General features: G+C 34.2%; 1 protein-coding gene across 7 annotated transcripts in view; it reads left to right on the top strand.

Annotated features, from left to right (window-relative positions):
* Positions 1-13,275, top strand: part of Vav3 (vav guanine nucleotide exchange factor 3) — a 443,712-nt gene that overhangs the window by 365,993 nt on the left and 64,444 nt on the right. For all 7 annotated transcript variants that reach the window (XM_087213208.1, XM_004853591.4, XM_013075550.3 and 4 more), the window contains one exon: positions 8,914-8,979. In XM_087213208.1, coding sequence (XP_087069334.1) covers positions 8,914-8,979 — 66 coding nt within the window. The remainder of the gene's footprint in view (positions 1-8,913; positions 8,980-13,275) is intronic.

The raw sequence follows: 13,275 nt of genomic DNA, 5'->3' as shown, positions 1-13,275 counted from the left end.
GAGGTATACAAAATTTGAATAGCACCTATTAGAGAAAGTATAGTCCTAGCTTGAAAACCTACCTATATGACAATAGCAGGCTCATATACATTTTAACTGATAAATTATATCAAACAATTAAAGCAGAAAAAAGAAGGAACACTTCTCCCCTCATTTTAGGAACTCAACATTGTGCTAATCCTAAAACTGGATAAAGATAATAGAAGAAAAAAGTATGAACATAGATAAAAATTAGTTTAACAAAACAAACTATTGGAAGTCAGATCTAGCAGCATGTAGAAAGTGGTTTTGTTATAGGGATGGCAGTGTTGGTTCAGCATTGGAAGATCCACCCCCAAAAGCCATCATTTAAACAGAGGAAAGGAAAAAGCCATATGATCCTGTCAGTAGTTGCAGAAAAAGTATTGGACTAAATTCTACAGCTGTTCATGGTAAGAGCTATCAGGAGACTAGAAGTAGAACAGAAACTTCTCAACAGATTAAAGACATGTACTCCATACTTCCAGCGAGAATGCCTTATATGAATGGAAAAGATACAATGCTTTCTCCTTAAGGTGGGGAACAAGGGCAGATATGCTTACTCTTTATCTGTCCATTAAACTTTGAAACCTAAGTCCTCACCAAAATAGTCTGGCAATAAAATGACACAACTAGGATAGGATTGGCACAGCAGAAGCAAAATCTTTATATGTAGATGAAATGATCACCTACAGAGAAAATACTAAGAAATCTCTAGGAACCCCTAGAACTTGTATTTGAATTTAGCAGGATTAGAAAACACAAGGTATATATAAAAATTCAGGTCTGTGTATACTTGCTATAAATGAAGAATTGGACTTTGAAATTTAAAAGTTATGTAGGAGTACAAAGGACCTAGAAAAGTCAAACAAAAAAAACCAAACAGTGTTGGAAGATGTTTAGTACCTAATTTTAAGACTTCTTCTAAAGCTACAATAATCAAGGCAGTGTTGGTCTAAGGAAAGACATATAGATCATTTGAATAAAACAGAGAATATAGAAATAGAACCACATATATATGGTCCACTGAGTTTTGAAAGATTATTTAACATTAACATTTTATAGAACATAAACTCAATTCAAGAGCTGAGGAAAAGATAATGTTTTCAGCAAATGGTACTAGAATGCCTGGTATCCGTATATAAAAAATTAACCTCAACCCTTTATTTCCATACATAAAAATAACTTGAAAGGATCTATGAACCTAAATATGAAAGACTAAAACTATAAAACTAAGAAATTATAAGGGAAAGTGTTTATGAATTTAGGATAGGCAAGAACTACCTAGGATACAAAAAACATGATGTATAAAAGAAAAAAACTGATAAATGAGATTCCATAAAAATTTAGAACTTTAAATGACATTTTTAAGAAAATGAAAAGTAGTCCTTAAACAGACCACATTTATAATGCATATAACCTGTGACCAGAATATATAAAGAACTCTTACAGCTCATTAATAGACAACCCAATTAAAAAGTAGACAAAAGAATATGATAAATAGCCAGTACAGCACAAGGAAAGTTGTGCAACATTAGAATCAGAAAAATACTAATAAATACAATAACAAGATTGAATTATATACTCATTAGGGAAATGAAGTTAAAAGTTTTAAAAGAACAAATGTCAGCTTAGGTGTGAACCACTTAGAACTTTCTAATACTGCTAATATGAATGTAAAATGATAAAACCATTTTGGAAAAGCACATAGAAATTTCTTGTATTACTGTTAAGAACCAACAGTCCTGTTCTTAAGTTTTTACTTGAGAGGAATGAAAACACATGTTCACAATAGATTTGTACATACAAGTTGAGTATCCCTTATCTGAAATTCCTGGAACCAGAGTGTTTCAGATTTTCATTTGAAATCCACTTGATCTGCAAAGAGGATAGCTACTCTTGGTTTCTTTTTTTTTGGCTTCTTGTCACATGGAGCATTGTTTTCCACCCTTTAACTTTCAGGCTATGAGTTTCTTTTTGAATTAAATGTGTTTCTTGTATGCAGCATATTGTTGGATCTTGCTTCTTGACCCATTCTGCCAATCTATTTCTTTTGATTGGTGAATTGAGACCATTAACTTTGATGGTTATAACTCAGACATATTGACTTATTGTCATGACTTTTTCTGTTTGTTGGATTCTCCCCCTTTGTGTTTAATTTCTTGTTGCTTCTGATAGATTCATTCTGCTGGGGTTCCTGGGGTTGGGATCCTCGTTGTCTTTTCCTAGGATATTGTCTAAAATTTTTTGGAGTGCTGGTTTGGTATTCATGAAGTTCCTAAGGTGCTCTATGTCATGAAAGTATCTTATTTCTCCATCAATTCTGAAAGATAATTTTGTAGGGAGCATCAATCTGGGTTGGAGGTTGTTTACTTTTAGGGCTTGAAATACATCACTTCAAGCTCTTCTTGCCTTGAGGGTTTGCATTGAAAAGGCTGCTGTGATTCTGATGGGCTTTCCTTTGTATGTGATTTGTTTCTTTTCTCTAACTGCTTGTAGAACTTTGTTCTTTTGTTGGGTTTCTGGAATTTTAACAATTATATACCTTTGTGTAGTTTTTTTTGATCAAGGCTAGTTGGAGTCCTATATCCCTCACTTATCTGTATGTCAAGTTCTTTTCCCCTGCTTGGGAAGTTTTCCGCCATCACTTCTGTGAACAGTTTTTTTATGTGATCTGCACTCTCTCCTGTTTCTTCATTGACTCTAATCAGTCTTATGTTATTCTTCTTTGCATCGTCTAGCAGCTGCTGGATTGATTTCTCGTGTTCCGTTACAATTTTAAAGCAATTTTTCTTTTCCTGGTCACTAATTGCAATCTTATTTTCTATATCTGAAATTCTGTCCTCACATTTGCTCATTCTGTTGCGTAGACTTTTGATGGAGTTTTTAATCTCCTGGAAATTTGTTTCCATCTGTTTTATGGATTCCATTTGTTTCCTATGTTGGGATTCCATCATGTTCCTTAGCTCCTCTCTAGATTTATTAATCATGTCTTGCACTATGAGCACAATCTCTACTGTTACGTGAGAAATTATTTTTTATTTCATTTTATCCAGATCCTCTTTTGTTGCCAGTTCAAGGAGTCCAGACAGTTGAATATCATTGTGTTCCCTCTCATTTCCCTTTGGGGTTGCTGTAGGTGATCTGGAAGTCTGGTTTTGAGACTTGTTTACGTGTCTTCTCATCTCGACAGGGTTGGGGGGGGAGGTCTGCTGGCACCCATGCAGCTCACCTCCTGTGTGCTGCCAGGGGTCAGTTATTCAGGATTCTAAGTCTACATATTAATTTTTCATCACTGAGAGAAAATATCTAACATACACAGCTTAAAGGATAAAAGGTTTCTTTCGGCTCATGGTTTCAGAGGTTTCAGCTTATAGATTGGCTTTCTCCAAAGCAGGAACATCATGCTGGAAGGTCATGGTGGAGGAAAGCTGCTCACCTGAAGTGCAGCCAAATTCAGAACTCTAGGAAGGGGCTGAGGTCAAGACTCTACCCCTCAAGATTATGCCTTCAGTGACCTTCAACTTCCTCCACCCAGGCCACACCTCCTAACAGCATATTCAGCTATTAACTCATTAATGTATTAGTCCATTGATGAAGTTACAGCTACATGATCTAATCACTTTCCCAAGTCCACCTCTGAACACATGATCCTCTTGGGGGACATTTTTGATCCAAACTATGACAGTCTGTGACAGCAACTTAATGATAAGTGAATTTCAAACAGTTTTTTGAACTAGTTTTGCTATTTATTTACTATTTATACATTGGACAGAGGTTAAGGGTACTGTCCTCTATTGACTAAGAATTAGGAAAAATGTGTGGCTATAGTTCATTGTCCTGTGTGTATGCAGAACTCTTCGGAATTCACTGTGGAGACCATTCAGTATAACCATATACAATTATGCTTGGCAAGTTTTCCAACTGTTCACTGCCAGGAAAGTGTATGCCTTACTAAGTAGGAGGCAGTTAATGATGGAACAATATTTATATGTACTTACAAAAATGTTTGAGTAATATTTCCTGTTCCGGTGAAAATGATATGAGGATCTATGTTACTCATGGCTTAGTTTTCCTAAATATAAGGAGAATGATGAGATTAGGCCTTGTAGGCAAGATTAGGCATAATAGATAAGATTTAATAGCACATGAATAGACCAATTAAAAATTAAAATTAAGAAATAAAAAAATCAGTTGAGAATAATTGAAGAGTGATGTCATAGATAAAATAGAAAAGAAGTACTTAGCATTTATAGAGTGCCTTCACACCTGTTAGTCCTTCAGTCTTTGTAACAACTTGGTGAGGTATGCATGGCCTATCTTGCTATCATTCCTCTTTTATCATGAGACTTGCCTAACATTGCACAGCTTTTTATAGCTGAGCTAGGAATAAAATGAACTCTTCTGATAGCATATCCCTATGACATTTCCTTTCTATGTTTTTCAAGAACAAGCCTGGACATGCATCTGAGGACAATGATTGCAGTATGGCTGTGGCTATAATCATATGTCACTCCTTACCAAAGGCCAGGTTTAGATTGGGTAATCTTCTGATCATCTCTGCTAGTCCAGACCTTTTATTTCACTAGTTGATCATACACAGCTTACCAGAATATTCTAAAAACAATGTTTGAATCTGTCTGTCCATCCATTTGCCCATCCATCCACACATCCAGTCAGTAAACTAATTTGTATGTGTATCTGCTTATATTCACATAATTTATGGACACACTATATAGTTTCCCCTTCCCTTCTCCAGTGCTCAAACTGTATTTCTGACAGTGGAAAAGTACAGGGGCAGGGTGACAATTGCTTTGAACATTAGCTATGTGTGATAAATTGCTTAGTAATCTCCACAGCACCATCGTGCATATGTTGAAAATGTTTAGGGCATTGTAACTTGGGAGAATTTCCAATCTTTCATAAATAACCATTAATCTGTCCTTTTTACATTTAGCTTTCCACATCTGTTTCAAATTGTTCAGTGCTATTCCAGGAGTGCATTAAAGCTCCAATCCAGGTAGTATTAAGGGGATAAATGAGCTACAGGGAAGAGACACAGTATTTTTTTAAAAGCAATTCTTTCTTATTTTTACAAAGTTAGGAACCAAGCAATTTATGATTAAGATTTTTGGAGGATATACTCTATCATTTTAAGCCTTCCTTGTCTATGGGTTTAAAAATGCAGTTTTAGCTCTGGGATCCTGGCATACATTAACGTTTTTCTCTGTACAGGTAGATTGTAAGTTTCATTTATATCAGAGACTCTGAAGTAGATTTAATTCATTATGATTCACTGTGGATTCTTTTTGATGAAAAATGAGGAATAGTTAAAACCTAAGTTCAGTTAGAAATAAGTGCCTGACTATGCACTTTTATTTGTGATGTTCAAAAATTTTTTAAAAAGTTGTCAATAATTTTAGTTTGATATATTTCTAAGAGAAAGAATTTATTTTTCAGGGAAAAGGCATTATTACTTTATGAATTTTAATTTATTATTTTCTTTGTGTTTGATTCAGTGTATTTATTAATGCATTTATAAAGGTGCATCATTTCTCACCATAAGCAACCTACAATCGATTTCTCAGGTAATTTCCAAAGAAAATATTCTCATGAAAATTATCCATTCTGTAATGTTTAAACTTACAGAAGTTAAGCTTACAAAACACAATACAAAGAAACCCTGCAGACTAAATGCATATGAAGATAGCACTATGGTATGACACATAGTATGAAAAAGAAATGTTTTCAGGTTGACCTTGATGTTGAGAAACTCATAATACAAGTATCAGATAGGAAGATAACTAAAAGATGCTTCTCTATCTCTGGCATTTGTAATAGGCATAAAAACAATGGCAAGCTGATTATCTGACTCAGAATAAAATGCCCACACAGGAATACAAAGAAGTAGGAAATTCACTTACATGTCTCCAATCAAGGTTAGTAAAAATCTCATAGATAGATCATCACATTAAATACACTAAATCATCAGCTTTGAAGGTGGTTTATTTCATAGTTACAGCCTGCAGTTCCATCCATGCGTAGGGGATTGACAGCTGCTCCACCCATTAGTATTAATGAATTACCAGCATACATCCCACACACATCCACCAAGGAACCAAAGACATCCCTCCTACACACTACCTTGTTTTAAATTCTCCAAATGTTGTAGGATGGCTATTTCCTTAATAAGGGTAAATCATCAAATACAGCACATGTTTTGCTCCTGTGGCTAAGACTGATGTCTTACAGAAATCACTGAGAAATTGTAAATTTATTCACGTATTAAGATAGATTAAATTATCTCTCACCTCTCTATCATCTAAGGAATGTGTATGACTATTAAGGAAATGTAACTGTCCTACTACAACATTTAATTTTTTAAAAGCAATTCAGAAAGACCATGCCAATGGTGAAATTTTTCTCCTCCTGAAAAACCTCTGATGGTTCCTTGAAGTGAGGTGACAAAAAACAAAATGGTTTTTGATATGATGACCACAGGTGCTATAATCATCAATTGACACCCACTGCAGTCTCAATTTATACCTTTTATCCTTGCATAATTATTACTCTTCATTTCATTCTCAAAAGGTCCTGGTTTGGAAAATTATATGTTAATCCAGTTTGGGGGTATTTCTTATACAACCCTGGCCCCTTCCTCAACCATCTAAGGTGATTTTAGCTTTATTCATGCCTTTTATGGACCACTTCTGCTACAAAGGAAGAATGAGAAAACTGCCAGTCCATACACTTTCATAAATTATGAAATTCTTATAAAATGTCTCCTACTCTTCATTCTTTGTGTTCTCATCACTCCTGTCTGTTTGATGACATTGCACGCCCAGTACACACTCCTTCTATAAAATATCAGAGACAGGTCAAGGAGTGTCACTGTATACAGTAATATTTACATATAGAAACAGCCAGAATAATGCTTTTTAGTGGTTGCCTGTGTAAAAATGAAGAGTAATGTATATTTTTTTCTTTTCATTGAAGAAGTGTCATACTACTTGGTGACATGGGATTATCAGCTGGAGAAATACCTCACCACACATTGTCTGTGATGTGTTCTACATTGGGTTATAGAAAAATTACTGAGACATTGTCCTTGATCTCAAAGAACTCACTCTTCTAGTAGTGAGAACCGTGTAGAACAGTAATGGTAGATTCTCCTAACGATGTGTCCTGTAATACTACTGCTTTGTGTAGTACTAGGAGGACATGAGGGTGCACGGGGAGGACAGGCAGGAAATTCAGTCTGGATCTTCAGCTTGGGAAGGTTTCCTGGAAGAGATGATGTAGATGAAGTGTGATGTGTGATGTAGTTGATGTGTGAACTGAGTTTTGGAGGAAGAACAAAGTGAAAGTCAGTATCGCTTTGAGAAAGTAAATGATATTACATTGGCCGTCATGCACTGTCACAAAAATATCACTGCTTCTCCTGAACTCCACATTCTATACAATGACCTTCTGTTGTTCTTCTAATAAAGAATGGGAGTTGATAGTTCACATTCTTGTAAGAGCCATAACTTTCCATTTGTTGATAAACCTTTAAGTATCATTTGGAAAAATCATTATAAATCTCTCTGGCCTTTCTTCTACAAAAGAGACTTCTTTCTTTTAGTACATTCTCAAGGGCCTTGTTTTTTCTTTTTCTTTAAGAAAAATTGTCCATATTATTTTCTGAGTTCAGTCAATGTACAGCTCCCACCTCTCCACCCATATATCTTATACTCAGTCTTATAGTGCCCTTACATAGAGGTATGGCCAGTGATACTGTCCTCAAGTATCATTCTTATTTACTTGGACCTCTGTTATCCATGTAATAAAGTACCATCAAGCTCTCTGTAAATACAGCTCATTCCACCTTTATAGTTATTCTGCTGTCGTCACTCCCTACTCTGATTCTTTCCTCTCCTGACACTTTCTGCTTTCTGGTTATACCAGTTTCTCTAAGTTCTGTCTTATTGTCTCTACATTTTCTCCCCTGACAGTGTTGTTCCTCTGATTTTCTGATTCTCCTCTGTATGACTATCATCTAAGTCTCTCTTATCTGTTTGCATGGGTTATGGAATCATCTCCTCAGCCCATCCTTGACACTTCTCCCGCTCTCCTACCCACTCTGTCCATATCTAACCATAGGGCAGTCTCACAGACTTCAGTTAATTAATGTCCTGAGCACCTGTTTCTCCTTTTCCACTTCTTAATATATTCTCAAATGCAAAGCCATGCCCAACTCTAAGCCATCCTTCACATCAATGCCAGGTATATTCTAAAATACACCATCAGCAATGATAAAATTCAGATATCATAGTTAGACTGGTTCTTGCCACCTTTTAACTTTATTTTCCACTGCCTTCCTTTATGAGTCTTATACTTTTACAGAGGCACCACAGAGCTCTCATAAGAAATGTGAGTTGGAATTCTGATTCTGGCATTTGTCAGCTCTGTGATTGTGGGTAAATAATTTACCTTCTCTGCATCTCATTTTCCTCATCTGTAAAATGGCGATAGTAATTGAATCTACTGTAAACGATCATTGTGTGAATTAAATGAAACCCTCGATGTCTAGCATACAATAATGTTTCAATAAGTGTTAGCTATCTTTAGATGCCATCTCTATGTAGGATTGAGAGATTAAAAGGTAAAAGAATTAAATGGTACATTGAAAAATAAATTTGGATTATTTATAGGCATTACCTAAAACCATTGTAAAGTTTAAAATTTAATAAAAGCATCTTCATCTTTGCTTTCTTTCCTGAGCCACAGTAAGATCATGCTTAGAACTAGATAAACAAATAAGTAATTCTGAGGATCTTAAGTAACACCACTATGTAATCAGTGTTTTGAAATTACCATTTTGCCCTCAACCTTGGAATTTCTTTTCTAATTTAGGGTAGAAATTTAGCATCAGGAGAGGTTGGATTTTTCCCAAGTGATGCTGTTAAGCCTTCCCCATGTGTAAGTATTATTATTTTATGTCTTTCTCATTTTCTTTTCCTTTTGATGCTGTGATTAGTTGTGCAAGAATGTACAAAAGATACTGCCAGGTCACTCATTAATTTTATTAACACTTTCTGTAAGGATCATATTATTTTCCACATTATTAAGATTCCATAGTCAGAAAATATTTTTAAATGTTAATATATGCAAGAAGAAAATTTAATTTAATAGAATTTACAAAATTAAGTTGTCAAAAAGATTTTAGAAGAATTAATTCAAAGCTCTGGATTAGATATATTATTTAAGTATCCCTTGTCTCACTAAGGTAAGAGTAGTAGAGTCTAATCTATTCCCAGTCATTTAGGTTAGATTAATAATAATCTAATAGACTTCATCTGATGGGAAATAATAGATTTGATTTGATGTCTTGGGAAGCATGCTAGGAAGCGAAAATCACAAATTCCTCAATCAGGTCTTTAAATTTTCTATGTTCTAGTTTGCCATTGCTTTTTATTTAATACCATAATTAAGTTTTATGATAACATCAAACAAATAAAAGGAAAATGAATTAGTACTTACTCAAATAAGATAAGTGAATATAACATAAAATGTACTTTCTGGTACTTCGTGATATTGATAAATTTTTGTTGGGTGTCATGATTTTACCTTTATAATTTTAGATTGGGGGTAGATTTTTCCCAAAACTTTTTAATTTTCATTTTTAAGTTTTCTAAGTCCAAAGCAAATAAAATTTTTTTACTAATATGATGGACTTGATTGCTTGAAAAAAACTCAAAACTCCCTTATCTTTCTAATTTCCTTCTTGCTTGCTAATTTTCAATAGTTCTTCTATTTCTAAAGTGGACATTCTCTTTAATATTAAAAATGTAAACATTTGCTACTCTTGATTTCAGAATGTAATTTCGAAGATATTGTACTCCACTCAAGCTTTATTATTTTCAAAAGCAAAGGAAATTAAAAAACAATTTGTTATTCTGTTGGTTTTGTGTTCTAATGTCACTTCTTTGGTCTTGAATAATGTTATAACTTTGAAAGAAGTTGAAGTATGATACTACTCTTATTTAATTAGATAAGCAAAAATGATTGTTTGGCTAGTTATCTGTCATTTATGGGAGTAAGAGTTAGGCTTCCTGTGTGTAAAGCAGTGGTGTTTATATTATAGGCATGTGGCAAGAGATTATGCATTTTGACATTAAGATGTTTGAGGACTTAAGGCAGCAAATCAAGACTATTAAGCATTTAATATACCATATTTTATTTTCTGTTTATGGTCTCTTAGTATGGCACAAAATAAGCATTTGATGTTTTATTTTAGAAATAGTCGGGCATAAAATAGGTACTTAAAAGTTATTGTTGACTGAATGAACAAAGGAGAAAGAAAGCAAATCTCTAGTTATATGTAATGTTAAAGAAAGCAAATCTCTAGTTATGTGTAATGTTGGGTACTAATAAAATCAGCTTAAGAATCCTATGGAATAATATTTGGTGACCCAATAAATGACTAGACAGAGAGAACTTTAAAATGATAAGCAGTTGTAGAATAATGCAGAATTATGGATAAAGCAATTAAATAAATATGGTCATTTTGTACCTTAAAGTTAATAAGTAGCCATTAAAATTTTACTGCTTAACTGATAAAATTTTATTTTTTTGTTGATTGTAGGACAAGTTAAGTGAAAATAAATAGAAAGAGGGAGATAAAGGAGAATAAGTAGAGGGAGTTTGGAAAATGTTTTGACCCTGGAATATATTACTATTAGAGGTCCATGAGTAGTGCTGAACATTTCATTCTGAGCTGAAAAATTATTTGCCTGGGGGCCGAGGATTTAGCTCAGTGGTTCTGCCGCCTGCCTCATAAGCGCAAGGACCTGAGTTCGATCCCCGGTAACAACAACAAAAAAAATTATTTGCCTGAATGTGCTATACTGGTCTCAAAAGTTCTAATGTACATAGGTAGGAACCTAGAAGTGGGGAAAACACTAGAGACACAAAAAATGAGACTGTGTATTTTGGGAAATTTAATGACCAGAAACTTTAATGACTGGAAACACAGCCTAGAGCTATAGCATAGTGCAAACTTGGTTATCTGTTTGAATCTAGGAGCCCTCCATGAGTGAGGTAGGAAAAAAAAAAATCTCACAGAAGAACGTACTGCTTACTCTTGTCTTGGCTCTGGATTGAGCAGGAAAAAAATAAAAACACTTTCCCCTGAGAATTACTAACCTTAAATCCAAAAATCAGTCCAAATGTCAGCCTGGAATTTCTCCTAGCTCTGTGATCTAATATTGTAAGCTAGAGATATAGTTTTAAATTATTCTACATGGGTCCCGATGAGAAACCCAGGTTCTCTCTGAATTGGAGCCTCTTTACACATAATCCTCAAAGAACTTTTACAGATAAAGTCCCAGCAAACATAAATTCACCATTTGCAATCATTGAATTTCTGAAAAAATGGACCATTTTAAGCTAAGGTCAACAGAAATAATAAAAAATAGATTGGACCCCTCTCCCCCAGGACAGCAGATACTGGAATTACTTGATATTAAATTCAAAATTTTATATTTAATGTGGCTGAAGAAATACAAAGGAATTAAATACCTAAGAGGAGAACAGGACACTATTTTCAAATCACTGTATTTCACATACAGCAGTTGAATTCAAGGCCTTAATGGGCACATTATATGCCACATCAAATACAGTTGTGAAGAAAATTAGAAGATATATATGAAGAAATGTCTCAGAGAACAGTTCGAAGAGATTAAGAGATGGAAAATGTAACAGAATGAAGTAATAAGATTCAAATACATTTAATAGAAGGAGAGATTAGAGATGATTGTGCCAAAGCAGATATTCAAATAAGTAATGACTGATTTCTTTCCAGAGTCTATGATAAAATTAAGAATAAAAAAGTAAAAAAAAGAATAAAAAAGTCTATTAAAATTAATCAACATCTTGACACATCTTAATGAAACTTCAGGACATTAAAACCAACCTAAGAGTAAAAGAGTGCCTGTAAAGAGTTCATGATCAGATACATAACTAAAAGCAGCAGTAATGGAAGCAACAAGTTTCTACTTCTGGAAAATTTCAATTAGCTCCTATTACACTAAACCTTCCACAGATAACAGCTGTAAGCTTTGGACACAATATAAAAATAAAAGTATCTGTGAAGGCACTGGCTAGGAAGAGCAGACAATTGGAGGAGGGCATTAATTGAGTTTCCTGGTTTATAGCTAACTTGAGGGCAGGGACTAGGTCGTAGCATTCTGAATGGGTGGAATTCATATCGAAACCATGTGATACTTTTGGCCTGAAGAACCAGAATATGGAGTCTGCAGCAAGCACAGCAACTGGAAAGGGAGATAGGAAATCATAGGAAGGAAGGAACAAGAGAGGAACCTCAAGTTCCATATATAAACTTTGCCCAAGCCTTTGGTAAACGATGAAATTCTGAACTGCTTAGCTACACTGAAAGAACTAAACTGAGAATTTATCAGTCACTTAACACAAGAGGTGTAGACTCTAGAGTTAAAGTTCAGCTAGGTTAGATACCTGCTTTAAGAAAAACCACATTCTTTGTAGTAGAACAGAATCCAGCATTTCAATTTGAATAATAGTATATCATTCAAATTATTTCAGATACAATCCAGAATTACTCACTGTACAAGGAAATAGAAAAATATGAATCATACTGAAAAGGAAAAGCAATTGATGGAGATCTACCTTGAAATGATCTACATGATGGAATTAGCAGGAAAAGATTTTAAAATGCAACTACTGTAACTGTAAGAAAAGTGGTGATCATCATGAGTAAATAGACTAAAAGCCTTAGCAGAGGAATAGGAACTATAAAAAAAGAACCAAATGGAGATTCTGGAACATGAAATTATAATATTTGAAATAGGAAGAATATTTTGAATGTTTTAAGAGAAGAAAATTGCTATCAGTTTAAAGTTTAACTCTCCTAAATGACACTTCTAGCAAAACAGAGAAAGATCATTTCTAATTGTCTCTCCTAACTTTATATGATGTACTCAGGAATAACATATCATGTGAGCTATATATTCAATAAGATTTTTTTTTAAGAACTATTTGTCTGTAGCAGAAATTTAATGACACAAACTGCCTACAGAGAAGACAGAAAATGGCATTAGGCAATAAATTAAGTATAAAAGCTGAGAGGACCCAGAAGGAACTTATCCATAGTCTTAAATACGAAGCATCTATCAAGACAAGGACCCAAAGTACACAGAAGAGAAATGGGGAGGGCCCATGACAGAAGAGAATAGGACC

This window comes from Heterocephalus glaber, unplaced genomic scaffold (genome assembly GCF_053883595.1).
Source record: "Heterocephalus glaber isolate CG9 unplaced genomic scaffold, H.glaber_assembly_v1.0 deba00001442, whole genome shotgun sequence".
In the NCBI taxonomy this organism is placed as follows: Eukaryota; Metazoa; Chordata; class Mammalia; order Rodentia; family Bathyergidae; genus Heterocephalus; species Heterocephalus glaber.
This window is presented reverse-complemented; position numbering and strand designations above follow the sequence as displayed.